Genomic DNA, 19,733 nt, shown 5'->3' with positions numbered 1-19,733 from the left:
AGAATGCAGAAAAATTGAATAGTTTTCTTCTCTTTTCCCAATAATTTCCTGAGTTGCACTACTAAAGAATAAATACAAAAGACCAATGCAATGCATTCCATAATACCCTTCTCCCCAAGTGAAGTTGGAATGAGCTACTGTTTGGCTTCACTTTTCAATTTAGAAACTGAAATAATGAGTGCTGCTTCCCTTGTAGAGACACATGTCAGAGATGGCTCTCCTATTTTGATGAAGCTACTATGTCAAATGGCAAGTAGCTCTTTCCTGCCTGCTCCTCAACCCATGTGGAAAAAATACTGCTCAAAAGATGTTCAGCCCAAATGATGCTGATGTTGTTTCCAGGTTAAATCTTTGGACATGCAAAGAATCAACAGCCCATAATTATTTCTTTTCTTTCACTTCTAAATCATTTTACTTATGGTATTCTTTATTTTTAAAATGCTGTATTCAATGTGTAAGATATTGTGCTGGAAAATTTCTCGTCTCAGAACAATTTTGGACTTGAAAATTATTTCTTTTCCATCTACTGTGTAACCACATGCAATCAGTGTGCCTTTGATTATTTAGCTTATTATTAATTAAGTTAATATGGCTGCAAAATGATTAAGGTTGAGTAAAGCACAAAATTATCATTTAATATGCTTTGATCGGGCCCAGAGCTTTTGTACCCATTATTTTAACCTGTGCAAAGTGATCCAAAGCCCAGAAATCCTTTTGGGCGCATCAGTAATTTCTTTCAGGGCTATTGCTTTTGTATGTGCCGAGGTAAAATTTTCATAAGAGTAGTTTACAAATAATAGTATTTAAAAATTAATATTTTCCTGCTGTTTTTCCTAATTTTAGGCTTTTAATTCATGTAACTTAAATTAGTTGTGCTATTATTTTCTGTACATTTCATGCTGTAATTCTCTTTTTTTAAAATAAAAATTAATTCTTCAGGTTATATAAACACATGTTCTGCTTTTTCTTTTCCATGACAAACTGGAAAGCAGCTGCCTCACTCACATTTCCCATTGAAACAGTTAATTCTTTATGTAACAGACAGTTATGCAAGGAGTTTTGCGATCGCATTTGTAATATAATTTTTCGAAACAACTTTACAGTCTCCAGGCAAATATAAAGCCCTAACAGCATGCAGGAGGAGAGGCTCAGAAGACCTCCTGATTAGAAATGGAGATGCCATTCAGCTTCCACTTGAGGATGCTGAGGGTCAATGGTAGGTGCGTTTGCAATGCCGGTAATGGCCTCTGCTGGGGCACGTGGGTAGCTATTGAAACGTTTGGCTGTATCTCTATCTTTGTTATATGGTCTCCAGCAAGCAGAGATATCACAGTGATGGCTTTCATTTTCAGTGCTTCAGCTGTGCCTGTATAGCTCACTGAAAGGAATGTTAGCCTTTCTTGAGTGAAAGATGCTTTTAGAGAATGAAACGCTATGAGTCTGCATGTTCTTTTGTGGTTTACCTTTGCCTCAGATGTTTTAGCTGGCACATCTGGGCTTCACAGTGGCTATACATCACATTCCATTTGGTCATTTACATTACTCAATAATCAAATATTTAAGGAATGCCTACTATGTGTCAGAGACCATGCTTTGCCACTTTACAACACGGTACATGGTACACTTCTCTTTATCAGTTTCAATATTGACTTTTCAACTTTGTCATTCTATACTTAGGCATTTTACTTAGCATAACACTGATTGCAAAGATAGTTGTGTCAAGTGTACCGTCTAATTAGAGAAAAACCCAAAGCAGGTAGGGAATACTGTTTGGAAGGGGACTGAAGTTTCCATCATTTTATTGGAAATTTAAAATGAAACAATTCTGTTTTTATTTTGTCAATAACTGGAACTTAAATTCTAAAATGACAATGTACCACAACCCTAAAAGTAGAAGCATGTACATGGGGGCCTAAGTTAGTGATGAATTCTTAAAACAATAGCCATTTATTTCCAGTCATGTAAGTCCTTTGTTGGTTACTCAAAGGACTCAAGAACTGCATCATGAAGATCTTTGAGTACATGCAATAACTTGGTGAAAATTTGAGCTGCAATATATCCTATTTGCTTTTATTACCTTAATATTACATTTTTGGCTACTAATTCATTTATTATTTAGGTTGGTGAAAAACTAAACAGAAGAAAAGAAGGACTGATTTCAGGGGACAAGTACACAGTGTAATTGGTGACTCTGGGTTTCAGAATGTTAAAATTATAAGTATAATATGAACAAACTGTACCCTGAAAGCTAAAATTTTTTTTAACATTCCAGAAATATGACATTGGCATAGCTTAAGAACCTGTCTGTACTTAGAAATAAGGCTGAAAACATGTTAGTTAGGATTTATTTTTCCTTTGATTGTTTGAAATTCATGAAAAGAGTTTTAAAACACATTAAACTTCCCTAGAGGATTGATAGCCTTGAAATAGAATTCAGATATCGTAGTGTCCTGTAAGATCCTTCAGAATTAAATATTGAGGCTATGCTTTTAAGGTATCAGCCTTACTGTCTAAGAACTATTTACCAGTGTGCTTTTTATCTGTCCTATTGGGCCATATTATTTACTTGTGGTAGGTTTCTACTACATATATGCATACACATACCTGTGTCTCGGACAAGACTTATGTGTAAAGGCAGTATAAAAAAAAGAGAAGTAACCCCTGTTCATTTCTATTAACCCAAACTTTACTTTTTATATATAAAAACAGTGTTTTTATAGATTTTTCCCCTTAGTGACACTTAGCTGCCTATAAAAGGGCAGCACAGAAAAGGAAAACACACTTGTTGGTGAATAAGATTATTACTGTTATTGTCCTCATAATTCCTCTGAAATGTTAGTTTGGGCCTTGTGTTTGAATTTGGGAACTCCTCAAATGGAGTCAGCTTTATGTTTATCAGTTTGGTTATTCTAATCTGGGTCACCTCTCAAATATTTTCTGCTCCAATTATTGAATTATTTAGATAATAGTAATCTGAACAGTCCATTATACAATTAGAACTGACACTTATTTAAAAGCTACACTGGGCCAGCGCTGTGGCTCAGTAGGCTAATCCTCCGCCTTGCAGCGCTGGCACACTGGGTTCTAGTCCCGGTCGGGGCACCGGATTCTGTCCCGGTTGCCCCTCTTCCAGGCTAGTTCTCTGCTGTGGCCGGGGAGTGCAGTGGAGGATGGCCCAAGTGCTTGGGCCCTGCATCCCATGGGAGACCAGGAGAAGCACCTGGCTCCTGCCTTCGGATAGGCGCGGTGCGCCGGCCGCAGCGTGCCAGCCATGGCGGCCATTGGAGGGTGAACCAACGGCAAAGGAAGACCTTTCTCTCTGTCTCTCTCTCTCACTGTCCACTCTGCATGTCAAAAAAAAAAAAAAAAAGCTACACTGAACAACTGTTGGATACATCATTATTTTTAAGTATACATGGAACATTCATCAAGATCTACCATTTACTGTGTCATGAAATGAATATTAATAAATTTCAAAATATTTGAGTCATATAAAGTCTTTGTACTATCTGATAGGTCTCTTGAACTTATTCCTTGTATTTTATATTCTTTGATCAATGTCTCCCCGACCCTTCTTCCCTAACTGCTCCACTCCCTGGTAACCAGGCACAGAATTACAAACTAGTGCAGGATCTCACTCATATACAGAATCTAAAAACATTTTTCATCAAAGTTTCAGGTCACTTGAATGGGGAATGGAAGGTTGTTGGAAAAAATGGTTGCCGGCAACTGGTTATTCCTATGGAAAGAGAAATGAACTTCCATCTTTATACCTCACTCCATAGGAGAAAAAGTAATTTGAGTTGGATCACAGATCTAAGCGCAAACACTGCAATCATAAAATTTGTAAAAGCAAACATGTGCTAACAGCTGCATGATTTTGGACGGCTATTAGTTTCTTCCACAAGATGCCAAAAAAAAAAAAAAAAACTCCACTAGCAATAAATAGTATTAGAAAAACTCAATTAAATATTTCACATGCTGAACTTAGTAATTTATAACTTTAAAAATGCATACCTATTGGAATAAGATGAAATCTAAGACTGTAACATTTTAAACACTTACAAAAGCCCAATGATCCTTACTAGTCACTTTTCCCCCCAAAATGAACTGATTTCATATCACACGTTAAGTTTGAGAGACAGGTGTTGTGAGACAGAAGATTAATTTGCCACTTGGGACACCTGCATCCCATGTCAGAGTGCCAGTTCGAGTTGTGGCTACTCCACTTCTGATGCAGCTCTCTGCGATGTACCTGGGAAGCAGCAGAAGATGGCCCAAGTCCTTGAGTCCCTGCCAGGCAAGTGTGAGATGTGGATGGAGCTCCTGGCTGCTGGCTCTGGCCTGGCATAGCCTCAGCTGTTGCCTGTTGTGGACGTTTGGGACGTGAATCAGTGAATGGAAGATGTCTTCACCCCATCATGGTGCTTTTCAAATTAATAAAATCTTTTTTTTTTTTAAAGTTTGAGGGGTCGGTGTGGTGTAGCAGGTAAAGCCACTGCCTGAAGTGCTGACATTCCCATACAGGCACCGGTCCTAGTCCCGGCTGCTCCTCTTCTGATCCAGCTCTCTGATATGGCCTGGGATAGCAGTAGAAGATGGCCCAAGTCCTTGGGCCCCTGCACCAGCGTGGGAGAGCAAAAGAAGCTCCTGGTTCCTGGCTTCAGATCAGCTTAGCTCCGGCCCTTACGGCCAGTTGCGGAGTGAACCAGCAGATGGGAGATTCTCTCTCTCGCTCTCGCTCTCGCTCTCTCGCTCTCTTCCTGCCTCTCTGTGTGTAACTCTGACTTTCAAATAAATAAATCAATATTTAAAAAAAAGTTTGAAAATGAATATAGCCAGCTTTATCAACTGCTTTGTGTTTATTTAAATGGTTAATAAAAGAAAATAAACAGGAGTCACTTAAACTGTGTCCTCACAAAGCTGTTTAAATTAATGCATAAATCAGATTTGAATAAATCAGGTTTTTATAAAGCAATTAAAAATTCAATAAAGACATGAAATAACAGCACAGTGTATTTACTAGAAAATAGTGGCCTTTTTTGTGCTCATGTCTCCAAGATTCAAAAGTGAAAATACCCATGTTCATCCAACTTTCATTTAATGTTGACATTTGTATTCAAGATGAAGAATACTCAGAGTAAATTTTCTGTAACTTTTATCATCATTATTTTAAACAGAGAGCAGAGAGCCGGCGCCGTGGCTCAATAGGCTAATCCTCCACCTTGCGGCGCCGGCACACCGGGTTCTAGTCCCGGTTGGGGCGCCGGATTCTGTCCCGGTTGCCCCTCTTCCAGGCCAGCTCTCTGCTATGGCCAGGGAGTGCAGTGGAGGATGGCCCAGGTGCTTGGGCCCTGCACCCCATGGGAGACCAGGAAAAGCACCTGGCTCCTGGCTCCTGCCAGGATCAGCGCGGTGCGCCGGCTGCAGCGGCGGCCATTGGAGGGTGAACCAGCGGCAAAAGGAAGACCTTTCTCTCTCTGTCTCTCTCTCTCACTGTCCACTCTGCCTGTCAAAAAAAAAAAAAAAAAAAAAAACAGAGAGCAGAATCTTCTCACACTTAATTCAGGACAAAGTTAATTATATGAATTTTTAGCTAACTGTAATGCAGGACATATAAAATTACATATTTGATTAGTTTTAATTTGAAATGGTTCCATTACTGTAACCCCAGTAGATTTAGGTCATATTAATACCCTTTCAGAAGTGCATGATAAAATAATAGTTTCAATATACTTTTAGCTTGTGCTTATTTTTTTACAGAGTATAGAGCTTACTATGTATTTATTAACATGCATACAGTTCATTTTGGGGAAAATCATATTGGTCCTTTCTAGTCACTTATTTTCTACTGTGAGTGAACTTTTTCATTATCTTTGTTTCTGAAGTCCTTTTGAAGAGTTGACGTATAATGTATTGATATACCATCAGCTTTCCAAGCATTAGTCTCTTCCCAGTGTGGCATGCTATTATGTAATAGGACAGGATTTCACTGGTCCTTGTTCTCTTGAAGCTTCTTAAGATATTAAAATACACATTCTTTCAAATAGCATGCATGTATGATATTTTGAAATGTCAAATTAATACTTCACTGTAGTATTTGTTGATGTTATAATGTCATGTTATCTTGACTGAGGTCTACCCTCATGTTACATTGCATAGAAAAAATAATATATTGTGGCTCATAAAAATATATTGTAATGTGTATCAGTAAATTAATTACAGAATTATAATTGAGTAAACATGCAGCTTTCTACAGTATTTAGGTTTTAACAACCATACTAAGGTATCTCATTTGTTTTCTATCAAATAGAATATAAAGATTTCTTTGATACTTATACACTTAACATGTTTCATTTTATCTCCATGCACAAACATAAGTCATGTAATATTTGTGAAGTCCAGTTGTAGAAAATGTGAATTCTGCTTCTTTTATTTTTTATCCAGTGAAGCATACTTTCATAAACAGATTCCTGTAGTAAATAAATGTGAAACCAAATAACATTTATTAAAATAAACAACAAGAAGACATCATCTTGAATTTATAAAGGACCTTTTGAACCCTTATATTTAGTGTTAGATGTTATAGTAAAAACAACAAAGTCACTTGAATTCATTCTTAATTATTTTGTAGATACCACTTAGGTAACATAAGGAAATCGTTTCCCTTGAATGAAAGGAAAATGAATAGACCTTTTTTTTTTTAAAAAAAATTCCTTTGGAGATGTGAACCAGATTATATTTCTTTTTTTTTTTTTCTTGACAGTCAGAGTGGATAGTGAGAGAGAGACAGAGAGAAAGGTCTTCCTTTTGCCGTTGGTTCACCCTCCAAAGGCCGCCACGGCTGGCGCGCTGCGGCCGGCGCACTGTGCTGATACCAAGGCAGGAGCCAGGTGCTTCTCCTGGTCTCCCATGGGGTGCAGGGCCCAAGCACTTGGGCCATCCTCCACTGTACTCCCTGGCCACAGCAGAGAGCTGGCCTGGAAGGGGGGCAACCAGGACAGAATCCGGCGCCCCGACCGGGACTAGAACCCGGTGTGCCGGCGCCGCTAGGTGGAGGATTAACCTATTGAGCCGTGGCGCCGGCCTAGATTATATTTCTTAAGTGTTACAGATAAGCAGCACTATAGTCAGGTTTATCTTACATTGCCATTGCCTGGGACATTTACAGAATTTCCTCGCACTGAAGTGGACTTCATCATTCGCAGTTTGTCTCAGTCTTGCAAGAAACCATCTTCACACTTTCCATTCCCCCTAGGTGAAAGCACAGTGCTATTTTGTGTCCAATTAAAGTTGCTCATGGAATTCACTCAAGTTCCATCTGAAAACTTGAAATCAGTTCTTTTGAACTTTTATAATTAACTTTTCAGTAATGTTCGGTATCAAAAATTCAAAGAGAGAATCAAGATAATCAGATTTTAAACTCCTTAATTAATAGTTTATTAATTCTGTGCTGTGTATGTGACTATAGTGTACCAAAGGAACATATTCTGAAGGCCTTCTTTTGCAGTTTGGTATTTAGCATTGTTGGAGCAGTGTTAGGGTTCTAAAGACCCAAAGTTTAAAGTCTTATTATTTTGATGTGTTGACGCTTATGTTTTCTGTGCTGAAATTTAGATGTATATGTCATAGCTTTAAGTTAAATATTCACATAGCTTTAAGTTAAATATTCATATTTATACTAGAGATGTTCATGTACCAAAAGTCTACAGTTAGTTTCTTCACTTATTTTTGAATTTCCTAGCACTATCAATCCTAGTAAACATTTTTTAATGATATTGCATTTTTGTCTATACATGTACAAATGTGTTTATTTTAAATATGTAAACACTGTGATCACTTGTTTTGAAGTACAGGGCCAGATGTTGCATGCAGAATTGAATTTATGCTTGAAGTATTTTATATTATAAACCACTGAAGACAATAATTTGATATTTCTGCCTTTTAAATGATGAATTATGAGTTATTAGCTACATGTTTTTCTGATTGGTTTTATAACAGGCAATAAACATGATAACTATATGATATATAATTCAAATAGGGTTGCATATTGTATCAAAGTTATAGATTATGCTAGTGGCATCACTTGTTGTAGCAATTTGTATGAGAAGCCAACTGTATTTTATTCAAAGACATCTGCAAATTAAAAATCTAAGGTCAAATTGCTGGAATTCATTATGATCAATTTATAAGTTACTCATGAAAATATCCATATGTTTGATATTTTTCTTAATTAATGCATCAACAAAAAATGAAATTACAATACATTTTTTGTGTACTGATATTGTGCTTAGGAAATAGAATTAGGAGACAAAACTTTGAATAGTAATAAATATGCTTTCACAAAATGTTTTAATTTCATGATGTTAAACCATGGATATTTAAATCTTTTAAGATAATACTTAGTTCTGTAGATCAAATGTATAGCTACAGTCTTTTAATGTTTTAATCACTGCACAATGAATGCTATATTTGTATGTTTACAAATGTAACTGTACTTTATTAGGTTTATTAGGTTGTAAATGTGTGATACTATAAAACACAGCAGCAATTTCCCTTTACATCTTTAAAATTTAATTAAATTGTAAATGTACTTACAATGTACATGCACTTGCCTTAATTTCACGTTAAAAATATCTGACTGTAAATTCATTCATATATTTTTTCAGTTTACTATGGTATTAATTATACATTAAAAATCCCTTTCCTCTAATTTATTAAGTATACTCTTAAAGGTCAGCGCCGCGGCTCACTAGGCTAATCCTGCGCCTTGCGGCGCTAGCACACCGGGTTCTAGTCCCTGTCAGGGCGCTGGATTCTGTCCCGGTCGCCCCTCTTCCAGGCCAGCTCTTTGCTGTGGCCAGGGAGTACAGTGGAGGATGGCCCAAGTGCTTGGGCCCTGCACCCCATGGAAGACCAGGATGAGCACCTGGCTCCTGCCTTTGGATCAGCGCGTTGCGCAGGCCGCAGCGCACCAGCCGCAGCGCACCAGCTGCGGTGGCCATTGGAGGGTGAACCAACGGCAAAGGAAGACCTTTCTCTCTGCCTCTCTCTCTCTCATTATCCACTCTGCCTGTCAAAAAAAAAAAAAGTATACTCTTAAAGGCAGAGTAAGTATTTTAGTGAAATGTTTACCTTTGGTCTTGCTTCATGATTCTGAGAGAGAGACAGAGACGGAGAGAGAGAGAGAGAAAGAGAGAGAGAGATCACTAGAGTCAGAAGAAAATGTTTTGCTCAAAAAGTTTGGCAATAGCAGCTCTTTCAGGGGTTAGATAGCCATGTTTATGAGTAGATCCATCCGTTGTGAAAGTCTGCTTCATTATAATGGAGCTCAAGGAACTCTGGAAAGCATTGAGACAACATGCAGTTGTTTTCTAAACCTCACTTGGTGTTGCAAAGGGCTATTTATTTGGGACTGCTGGACCTAATGGTCTCTTTCATAGCCCATTCAGGAGCTAGAATTTGTGTCTTAATTTGGAGGGGGACAAATCCTACAAAATTGGTTTGACTGAATCTTTCACTTCTGAAAAACTGAAATGATTTTAGGTGCCTTCATGAGCATTCCATCATAGCATAGTGATCTCTTTTGACTTAAAACTTATTCTGAGATTTTGGAGGAAGCGTCATCAGTGAATTAGCTAATTAATAAGTTAATTTTTTCTCCACAAAGCTCCCTGCAAATTAAAATATCTATTCAAATTTCCATTTCCATGTTGGGGGAAGAGTAAATGTTATTGCTAATATTTGCAAAACTGCATAATAGTATGAGTTTCATAACAGAATACATAGTTGTAAAAGCCACCTTCATAGCAGGGCTATATAATATTCTCTTTTTTAAAGATTTATTTATGGAGCTGGCACTGTGACATAGCAGGTAAAGCCACCACTTGCAGTGCCAACATCCCATGTGGGAACTAGTTCAAGTGTCAGCTGCTCCACTTCCAATCCAGCTCTCCACTGTGGCCTGGGAAAGCAGTAGAAGATGGCCCAAGTCCTTGGGTCCCTAAACCTGAATGGGAGACCCAGAAGAAGCTCCTGGCTCCTGGCTCTTGGCTTCAGATCTGCCTAGTTCTCTCTCTCTCTCTCTGCCTCTGTAACTCTGCCTTTCAAATAAACAAATAAAAAATAAAAAAGGAGAGATTTATTTATTTACTTGAAAGCCAGATTTTTGGGGGATGGTGTGGACACACACACACACACACACAGAGCGAGAGCGAGCTTTATCTGCTTTGGTTCTCTCTCCAAATTGGCTGCAACACCCAGGACCAGGCTGGGCCAGGCTGAAGCCAGAAGCCAGAAGATAGACTTGAGCCATCTTCCACTGCCTTCCTAGGCATATTAGCAGGGAGTTGGATCAGAAATGGAGCATCTGGGACTTGAATGGGTGCACATATGGGATGCCAGCATTGCAGATGGCTGTTTAACCTGCTGTACCACAATGCCAGTTCCTATAATATTCTCTTAATAGAGAAAATTTCAGAATATATTTTGGAAAGTGTAAGGGAACAGAAGAAATACTCCACTTGAAGGAAAATTAGGTCAGTGATTCTGTTCAGAGTTTAGTCAGAAATCAATCTGGTTTCACTCAATGGACTTTTTCTGAGAAAAAAAAAATGCTTATTCTTAATAGGAACTAGAGCACAGAATCTTCTTCCCCACAGGGGCAGAAGACTCTTAAGTGCTTTACAGGTCAAGTCCCAAGCAATTAAATATCAAAATAAGTCATTTTTCTTACATTCCACTACACTTCCGGAAATTGATTTACAGTGGTCACTTTGCAAGGAGTCTTAAGGAACAAAATGCTTATGAAGAAGCCAATGTCAAAGGTGAAACTAGGGACAAGTTAAGCCATACTTGGGATCCCTATATCCCACCCATATTGGAGTCCTTGTTCGAATCTCTGCCATTCCACTTCCAATCCAGATCCCTGCTAATGCATCTTAAGAGGCTGCCAATGAAGTTGGACTTTGTGAGGATAAATTCCTTAAGCTCGATAAAACTTTCCTTAATCCCACACCAAAGCAGAATGTAAACAATTTCAAAGATAGGTTTCACCTAAATATTTGTGAAATAGATGCACTGACTTGATTAGTTCCATAATAACAAACACAATCAGTCTGCAGAATAAATTTAAAAATTACAGCGGAGGAGCAGGCATTGTGGCATAACAGGTAACGCTATTTGCAACACCAGCATACCAAATGGGCACCAGTTTGTGTCCTAATTGCTCCACATCTGATCCAGCTCCCTGCTAGTGGCCTGAGAAGAACAGCAGAGGATGGCTCAGAAGTTTGGGCCTCTGCCACCCACATGGGAGACCTGGAGGAGGCTCCTGGCTCCTGGCTTTGGCCTGGCCCAGTCCTGGTGGTTGTAACCCTCTGGGGAGTGAACCAGTGATTTGGAGATTCTCTCTTTCTCTCTCTCTCTCTCCCTCTCTGTAACTTGACTTTCAAATAAATAAATAAATAAATAAATTTTTTTTTTAAATCACAATTGAGCAGAAGAGGAAATAAAGAAAATTTTGGTAATATTTGATGCATTAGAATAACTCAGTAGACTCAATTACCTTGTTTAATAGTTTGTGGCAAATTTTGATAGTGAATGCACTTGTTTATATGATCAGTTATAAGATATCAAGTTATATAAAATATTAAGAAACTAAGTGAGCCCTAACTTTACAATCACACTAAAAATAGCTGAAAAAGAAAAAAAAAACACTATGGGCAAAATTGAGGGATCTAATATTAGAGGCAAAAATAATTACTGACCCACAGGCAGACATAAGACTATATACATTTACAAGTAATTTCAAAATACATGAGTTTGATGCAAAGTAGAGATTGTACATATTAGCCTCAATAGCATAAAAATATGTCTCTATGTCTAAAACATCAAGTATTGTAAAGGACACGAAGCAAAAAGAATCTTCATATACTGCTACTGAGAGCATCAATTGGTACGATCCTTGGGTGAGGTATTTACTAAAATCAAGTAAAGCTGAGGCGAAAGTTTTATGGCTGAGCAATTATCCTAAATATGTACCCCAGACAAATACCCATACACATGCCAGGATATTTATAGCAGCTTTTTGAAGAATAAATAATTTGGAGACAACATGAGTGACCACGAGCAGAAGATTAGATAACTACATTATTGGATCTCACTCAATAAAATCTACGTGGGAGATAAAATGACTTAACAGCCACACATATCATCATCAATTCATCTCACAAGAAAAATGCGAAAGACAGACGAAATATAATAGCATTGATATAGTTTTAATGTAAAAACACAATGTGTATTCTAATAATTATTAATTTGGAATAAAGTATAGGTACCTGCTAGATACCTCTGAAGACTGACAGGGACAGGGAGTTGGAGATAGAAGGAAGGATGGGTAGACACAGATGATGTTGGTACTTGGGATTTCATGATCCAATTTTTATATGTTATCCTACTTTTATATGTTATAAACATTTCATACTAAAAAAAGAAGTCTACTCTACTCACTTTAACTCAGTACAGGATAAGTAAGATGTAATATCTTGTCCCTGCTGATTGAAATGCAGTGAAACTCCATCAAACTTATCTCCCATGCACCCTCTGGGATTCTTTTTTTATGTATTTTTACATGCTGATTGAAAATAATGGTCAATAACTTTTTTCTACAGTGTTTATAAATATCTTACAAGCTACTCTGAACTAACTTACCAGCATGGTAGAAAAATACTATAAAATAAATCTTCATGTGTGAAATGTATTGCATTGGAGAAATATTTGTGTATAAGGATTGTTTTATTCTACAATGAAAAAGAACTGCCTGTTCCCATTTGAAAACATAGGTAAAAGCCTGATTTCTTAATATTTATACTTCAACAAACATTTGCCTCCTTAACATTTACATTTTAATTCACAGTGTGTATTTAGTGATCAATCATAGCAATAATTGAGTAGTTGGATTGCTAAAAGGAGAAGCTTTTAGACAAATCATTGCATCGTGTCCAATGGAGTGTTAAGTGATAAACAACTGAGTCTTAAAAACTAACACCTCAAAGCCTTAGTTGTAGTGTTTGCTGATTTCTATGGTGTAAATACTACTAACATGGAAGATTTCAAGCTACCAACATGAAGTTAATGAACTTGGAGTTGGGAATAAATATACAAAATTGGTGTTTAAAACAATGAAATTGACATGCCACTAGCATATCTTCATAAGCAAACTAAAGCCCAATGTAAACTGTAAGGTGAAACTAGAGACTTTACCAATCAGAAACTACCAACTAACATTTAGGATCTTTCCATTCTTTTTTTTTTTTTTTTTTTTTTTTTTTTTTTTTTTTTTTTTTTTGACAGGCAGAGTGGACAGTGAGAGAGAGACAGAGAGAAAGGTCTTCCTTTGCCGTTGGTTCACCCTCCAATGGCCGCCGCTGCAGCCGGCGCACCGCGCTGATCCGATGGCAGGAGCCAGGATCCAGGTGCTTTTCCTGGTCTCCCATGGGGTGCAGGGCCCAAGCACCTGGGCCATCCTCCACTGCACTCCCTGGCCATAGCAGAGAGCTGGCCTGGAAGAGGGGCAACCGGGACAGAATCCGGCGCCCCGACCGGGACTAGAACCCGGTGTGCCGGCGCCGCAAGGTGGAGGATTAGCCTATTGAGCCACGGCGCCGGCCCAGGATCTTTCCATTCTAACCAATCAAATGTGTTTTCATTGTCTTGCATTTGTGTCCTCCTACAAAGGCTCACTGCCCCCCGTGTTGCTGCAGTGGAGTTCTCTGAACCTCTTCTGGTTCTGACCATTGCCCGATTAGGGAATCATTCTTTGTTGGATTTCTTTTGCCTAAAGTTTTTCTTTTTAAATTGGCTTTTATGAGTTAGTACATGCCAGTTCCATCACACCACTGACTGTATCTTGTGAAACAGTACAGTAAAATATTAAGTGTTCGCCAGCGCTGCAGCTCACTAGGCTAATCCTCTGCCTTGCGGCGCTGGCACACCGGGTTCTAGTCCCGGTCAGGGCGCTGGATTCTGTCCCGGTCGCTCCTCTTCCAGGCCAGCTCTATGCTGTGGCCAGGGAGTGCAGTGGAGGATGGCCCAAGTGCTTGGGCCCTGCACCCCATGGGAGACCAGGAGAAGCACCTGGCTCCTGCCTTCGGATCAGCGCGGTGTGCTGGCTGAAGCGTGCAGGCCTCAGTGGCCATTGGAAGGTGAAACAATGGTAATGGAAGACCTTTCTCTCTGTCTCTCTCTCTCTCACTGTCTACTCTGCCTGTCAAAAAATAAAATTAAGTGTTCAGTAAAATTCCTTATGTGCTAAAATTTCTGAATTATAGCAATCCCAGCATTAGGTAATGTGTAACTGTCTTTTTAGCATATCTATTGCCTGAATTTACATTTCATAAGCTAAGAAAGTAGGAACGCTAATCTTTTTGGGGAGATGCTAATCCTTTAAATAATTATTTGAGAAGCAGAAAAAGAGAATGAGACAGGAGGGAGGGAATATATATATATGTATATATAAAATCTGTATCTATCTATCTATCTATCTATCAAAAGAGGAGAGAGAAAGAGAAAGCTTCCATCACTGGCTCACTCTGTAAAAGCACACGATAGCTGAGCTTGGGCTGGGGGTAGAGCCAGGAACTGGGGACACAATCCAGGTCTCCTATGAGGGCAGCAGTAATCGAACCACTTGATCCATCACGACTGTCACCCAGAGTCTGCATTGGCAGGAACCTGAAGTCAAGGGTAGAGCCAGAAATCCAACCCAGGCACTCTGATGTGGAACACAAGTGTCCTAACTGCTAGGCTAAATGCCTACTCACAGAGATTCTACTGTTAAGCATGCTAATCTAGGAATAGAGTATATGAACAAGAAAAAACGGGAGATGTACTGGGAGAAATTAAATTCATGTTGCCTAGAACAACAGTTTGATTCAGACACTAAACTTCATTTCAGGGTCATTTGATTGGATAATAACTCTCTAGGGAATGAAATCAAGATGAAAACTAACAGATGACCATGAGGCACAATAACAAAATAACTGTCTAAATGAGTGTAGAAATCACAGATAAGCAAGATAAAAACAACTTCTGTGGATCACAAACAAAAAGCAATAACTGCAATGAAAAGGCCAAAGCTATAACCAAAGTCTTCTAATTATTTTACGTTTCCTGGAAATGTGATGACTCTTGCTTATATCCTACAACGATTGAAAGTGAATGTAGAAGCCTGTCTTTTTGCACTTGTTTCCCTTGGCATATTCCTTGATGTGTTCAAGATAAACATCTTATTCCTACCATAGATGACTGGGGATTTTACGATGTTGTGGTTAGCAAAAGCTTTCTCTTCCCTCCATTTCATTCATAAATAGCACATTTATTTAACAAGAATAAACTGAATTTCTCAGAGACTGGTTGCATTCTTAATTTGGCTTCTAAATTTAGAGCTGGGTTTTAATCTCATGAAAATGTGTGGTTACTTTTGTAGTATAGGCCTATACTTTTGTAGTATAGGAAGATATGCAAACTAGGCTCGTATAGATAGATCTTCATGCAAGCATGTAACGTGTGTGTATCATGGGATCTCTTTATGAGATCAGCACATAAGCCAATTCATGGTTACTGATCTAGAGAAGCTATATACTACAGTATTTCTTTTCTTTTCTTTTCTTTTTTTTTTTTTTTTTTTTTGACAAGCAGAGTGGACAGTGAGAGAGAGAGACAGAGAGAAAGGTCTTCCTTTTTCCGTTGGTTCACCCCCAGTGGCCGTCGCAGCCATCTTGGCCGTTGCGGTGCACCGAACTGATCTGAAGCCAGGAGCCAGGTGCTTCTCCTGGTCTCCCATGCGGATGCAGGACCCAAGCACTTGGGCCATCCTCCACTGCACTCCTGGGCCACAGCATAGAGCTGGCCTGGAAGAGGGACAACCGGGACAGAATTCGGCGCCCCGACCGGGACTAGAACCCGGGGTGCCAGCGCCCCAGGTGGAGGATTAGCCTATTGAGCAAGGGTGCAGGCCTACTACAGTATTTCTGAAAGTGAGAATAAATATCAGGGACAATTACTATGTTTTTATTGATGAGGAGCTCATATTTAACATTGCAATGAAGCAATCTTTTAGAGGAATTATTTTATTTTATAATTTATGAAATTATTATTTATTTTAATTTATTTGAAAGAGGAGGGGAGAGAGAGAGATAAATAGAGAGAGAGAGAGATCCTCTATCTACTGATCTACTCCCCAAATGGCCACAAGGGCCTGGGCTGGGCCAGGCTGAAGCCAAGAGCTCAGCACTCCATCTGGGTCTTCCCACATGAGTGACAGGGACTCAAGCACTTGGACTGTCTTCTACTGCCTTCCCAGGTACAGGGAAGCTGAATCAGAAGCTGAGCAGCTGGGATGTGAACCAGTACTCCAAAAGGGGTTCTGGCATTGTGTGAGGGGCTTAACTCACTGCTGCACAACAGCAACCCCTCTAGCCTTCTCTTAACAAAAAGGAAACTCTTCTACTGGAATGAATTGATCTGGCTAGCAGTTTGAAGTAGGTCTGTCATATTCTGTGAGGGAATGGAGCAAACTTCTTCATCTTGGTCCAGAAGTCTTTGTCTCTATAAATACAGGGATACTTCAATAAATTCATGGAAAATGGAATTAAAAGCTAAGTTTATTCGGGTGCAAAGTTTTTTTTTATAAATCCATGCATAGTTTTTTCATAATAGGCATTTCCATGAATTTTTGAAGCCCCTTCATATGAGAAAGGATCTACCCGCTGTTTGTCCCTTTGGATTAGAAGTTGAAATTAACTCAGAAACCTCATAGCCCTGAGGAGAGAATGAAAAAATATATGCCTTGAACGTATTATAGGAGAAAATGAGTAAAGGGAGCTCTAGACCTGGATTGGTTGAGAACAGTAGGGTTCACACAGGCCTTATCCTGCTGTGACTCTTTCAGCTGCCTCCTCAGTCTGCAGAGCATAATGAAGCTTGTGACTTAAACCTGGTGATTTCTAGGTAGCATAAGCCTGGTATTCAAAACGAAATCTGATTCCCAATTGCTCTCCCCAGATGGGCCTGTCAGCAGCTGTGCTTGGGTTCCCAGTCACCCACAGCTGTACTGCATTGTTAGGCTCCCGGCCTCAGTGGCCCTTTGACGCTGCCTTCAACCCTCAGACAACAGCTTCTGGAGTAGACTGCTGTGCCGGTGTATGGCACGTGTCTTCCCCAGCACAGCTCCAAAGAATAAACTTGCAATGTGCCAGATGACGCTGATGAACCTGCACTAGGAGTCAAATGTCACATCTGGAAGACCCAGGGCTCACAGTTGGGCTAAACATCACACACCAATCCCATATGTTTGTTCTACATGTATTTACTGAATACCTGCTATGAGCCAGGGGCTGCAGCTCCTGTTTTGTTAGTTGACTGACACTCTGCCTTCCAGGCCACATGTTGGTGTTGATTTTGTCACCTGCTTGTCAATTAGACCATCAGTGGTAAGAATTCCAAGTAATTTTTAGTTCCAGGTCTGCTGAAAGAATGGTCATCAATGCAGAAGGCCTCAGCTGCTCTAAAAATATACAGTAGAGTTAATGTGCTCCAGTTAAAAGCACTATGCTTTTACAGTGCAGGGTGGCAGACCTGAGTTCTATTCCTGGTTCTTTTATTGTGTGACCTCAGGCTTGGTCTTTTCTTGGCTTCAATTTCATCTGTTAAATGAGCAGAGTGGATTGGATGGTGTTTAATCGTGCTTGTAGCTCTGCCATTCAAGGATGGGTCTGTAAGCACTCAGAAGTTGTTTAGAAATTACAATCAAGAAAATTTTTTAAAGATTTATTTATTTACTTGAAAGTCAGAGTTACACAGAGAGAGAAGGAGAGGCAGAGAGAGAGGTCTTCCATCTGTTGGTTCACTCCCTAGTTGGCCACAACGACCGGAACTGAGCTGATCCAAAGCCAGAAGCTTCTTATAGGTCTCCCACATGGGTGCAGGGGCCCAAGGTCACAGCAGAGAGCTGGATTGGAAGCGGAGCAGCTGGGACTCGAATCAGCGCCCATATGGGATGCCAGCACGGCAGTCGGCAGCTTTACCCACTATGCCACAGCGCTGGACCCAATCAAGCAATTTTTTAAACTGGTCTGCCCTGGGTTAGAATTGGGGGACAAAGCCATTTTTTTTCCTTTGACAGAGAACATTGGACTGTACTTTGTTCCTGTCACCCTAAAGGAACTAATATTCAGAAGAACCAAAAAAATCATATTTAAACAGCAAGTTAAAATGACTACACTATATTAACACACTTTTCTGAACTCAGCAAGATTTCCATTTTAATCTGTCACTTCCAATATTATAGCAGCATGTTTCAGCCCATTTAGGTTAAGTAGCTACAGCAATTTTGAAAGCACTAATGATTCATATATGACAACTGCAAATGCCCTAGGCAGAATCCAACCAGGGCATGGCTCTGAATCCACTGGCTCTCAGGTGGGCTTAAAGGTTCCACTTGTTTAGTGTTGGCAACATGCTGCAAGTGGCTCATGATAAATTCAGTCATTTTGTAGCTCATGGGAAAAATGATAACTTTGGCTCAGAGGTTTACGGGCTCAGGAGCTCCTCCCTCTGCCATAGGGAAGACCAGACACAGGATGTATGAGGCCAGTTCCCCACTGCTGCCTTCACGAGGGGTGGTCTCCATGGCAACATGGCCAGAACATCTCACTTTTATCAGTTGCACAGTTCTGAGGCAACAGACCTTTAGTCATTCAAATTTGGAGTAACATGTTTCATGCATGAATTACCAATCTCCTTAAAGCCAAGGCAAACATTATAGTATATCCTCTTTTTGTCTTCTTGGGCAACAGTAGCAGAAGTGATCTCTTTCACTTGTTCATGAAACCTAAATCTCAGAAATTATTTTTATTTATTTGTTGTCTCTTTTCATGATACTCAATGTATGACTGATTTCTACTGTGGGATAAACATGGATTCAGAGTCAGCTAGGTTTATTGAGCAGATACTATGCAGCAGTGTAGTGGGCACTGAGAGGGTAACTTACATGTTATAATATTTGTTGTAAAATGAATGAAAAAAACCATGAAATTATAGATTATCAAGGTCAGAAGGGCCTTGGGGGAATATCCTATGAAAGTCTCTCAATACATAAATGGAGAAATCAAGTCCCCAAAGTGGGAGTGATGTACCTTTGTGCCGGGTTGTGAACCCGGCTGCTTAGATCTAGTTCTCTCTGGATACACAGACCTCAGTCCACTCGAGGAGACAGCGCACACTTACTCATGAACTCTGGGTGGTTACAGAGCATTACTTCTCTGCTGTGTTGCATTGCATTTGGACATATTTTTCCTAGTGTTTGGCTGAATATAGTGCTTGGGATACTTCTCTGTGAGCCATTTAACAAGAAACACTACAAGGCATTTAAAATATGTTTATTGATACTTGTGCTTGAAAGACTTAAGTGAAAATATTTTAACCAACAGAACTTCAAAGAAGTAAGCAAGATTGAGGACTGTTTGAGGATGTCAGGAAAGCAGCAGGAAAATTCAATACAGAAGGATTAATTGTGATCAAAACATTCTTTGATGAGCGTGAAACCAGAAAGGAGGGAGTTAATTGGCTCTTGGATCCTGCTGCATACTTCTCCACTGTAGGGATATACTAGTCCAGGAGACATGGTTTTCCCATTCTCTGGTCTAGGCAACTTCTCACTTGGCCCTGGGCAA

At 39.5% G+C, this 19,733-nt stretch overlaps 1 protein-coding gene across 12 annotated transcripts in view; it reads left to right on the top strand.

Annotated features, from left to right (window-relative positions):
* Positions 1-8,594, top strand: part of MCF2 (MCF.2 cell line derived transforming sequence) — a 128,518-nt gene extending 119,924 nt beyond the window's left edge. For 6 of the 12 annotated variants that reach the window (XM_070066955.1, XM_070066952.1, XM_070066957.1 and 3 more), the window contains one exon: positions 1,104-8,593. In XM_070066955.1, coding sequence (XP_069923056.1) covers positions 1,104-1,220 — 117 coding nt within the window. In that variant the 3' untranslated portion in view covers positions 1,221-8,593. Of the gene's footprint in view, positions 1-196; positions 1,055-1,103 lie in introns of those variants that run through there. The other 6 variants (XM_070066954.1, XM_070066951.1, XM_070066950.1 and 3 more) reach the window with 4 other exon arrangements.
* Positions 8,595-19,733: the final 11,139 nt, after the last annotated feature.

The sequence above is a fragment of the Oryctolagus cuniculus genome, chromosome X (genome assembly GCF_964237555.1).
Source record: "Oryctolagus cuniculus chromosome X, mOryCun1.1, whole genome shotgun sequence".
NCBI lineage: Eukaryota > Metazoa > Chordata > Mammalia > Lagomorpha > Leporidae > Oryctolagus > Oryctolagus cuniculus.
The sequence above is the reverse complement of the archived record's forward strand: the minus strand, read 5'-3'. Positions and strand labels throughout refer to the sequence as shown.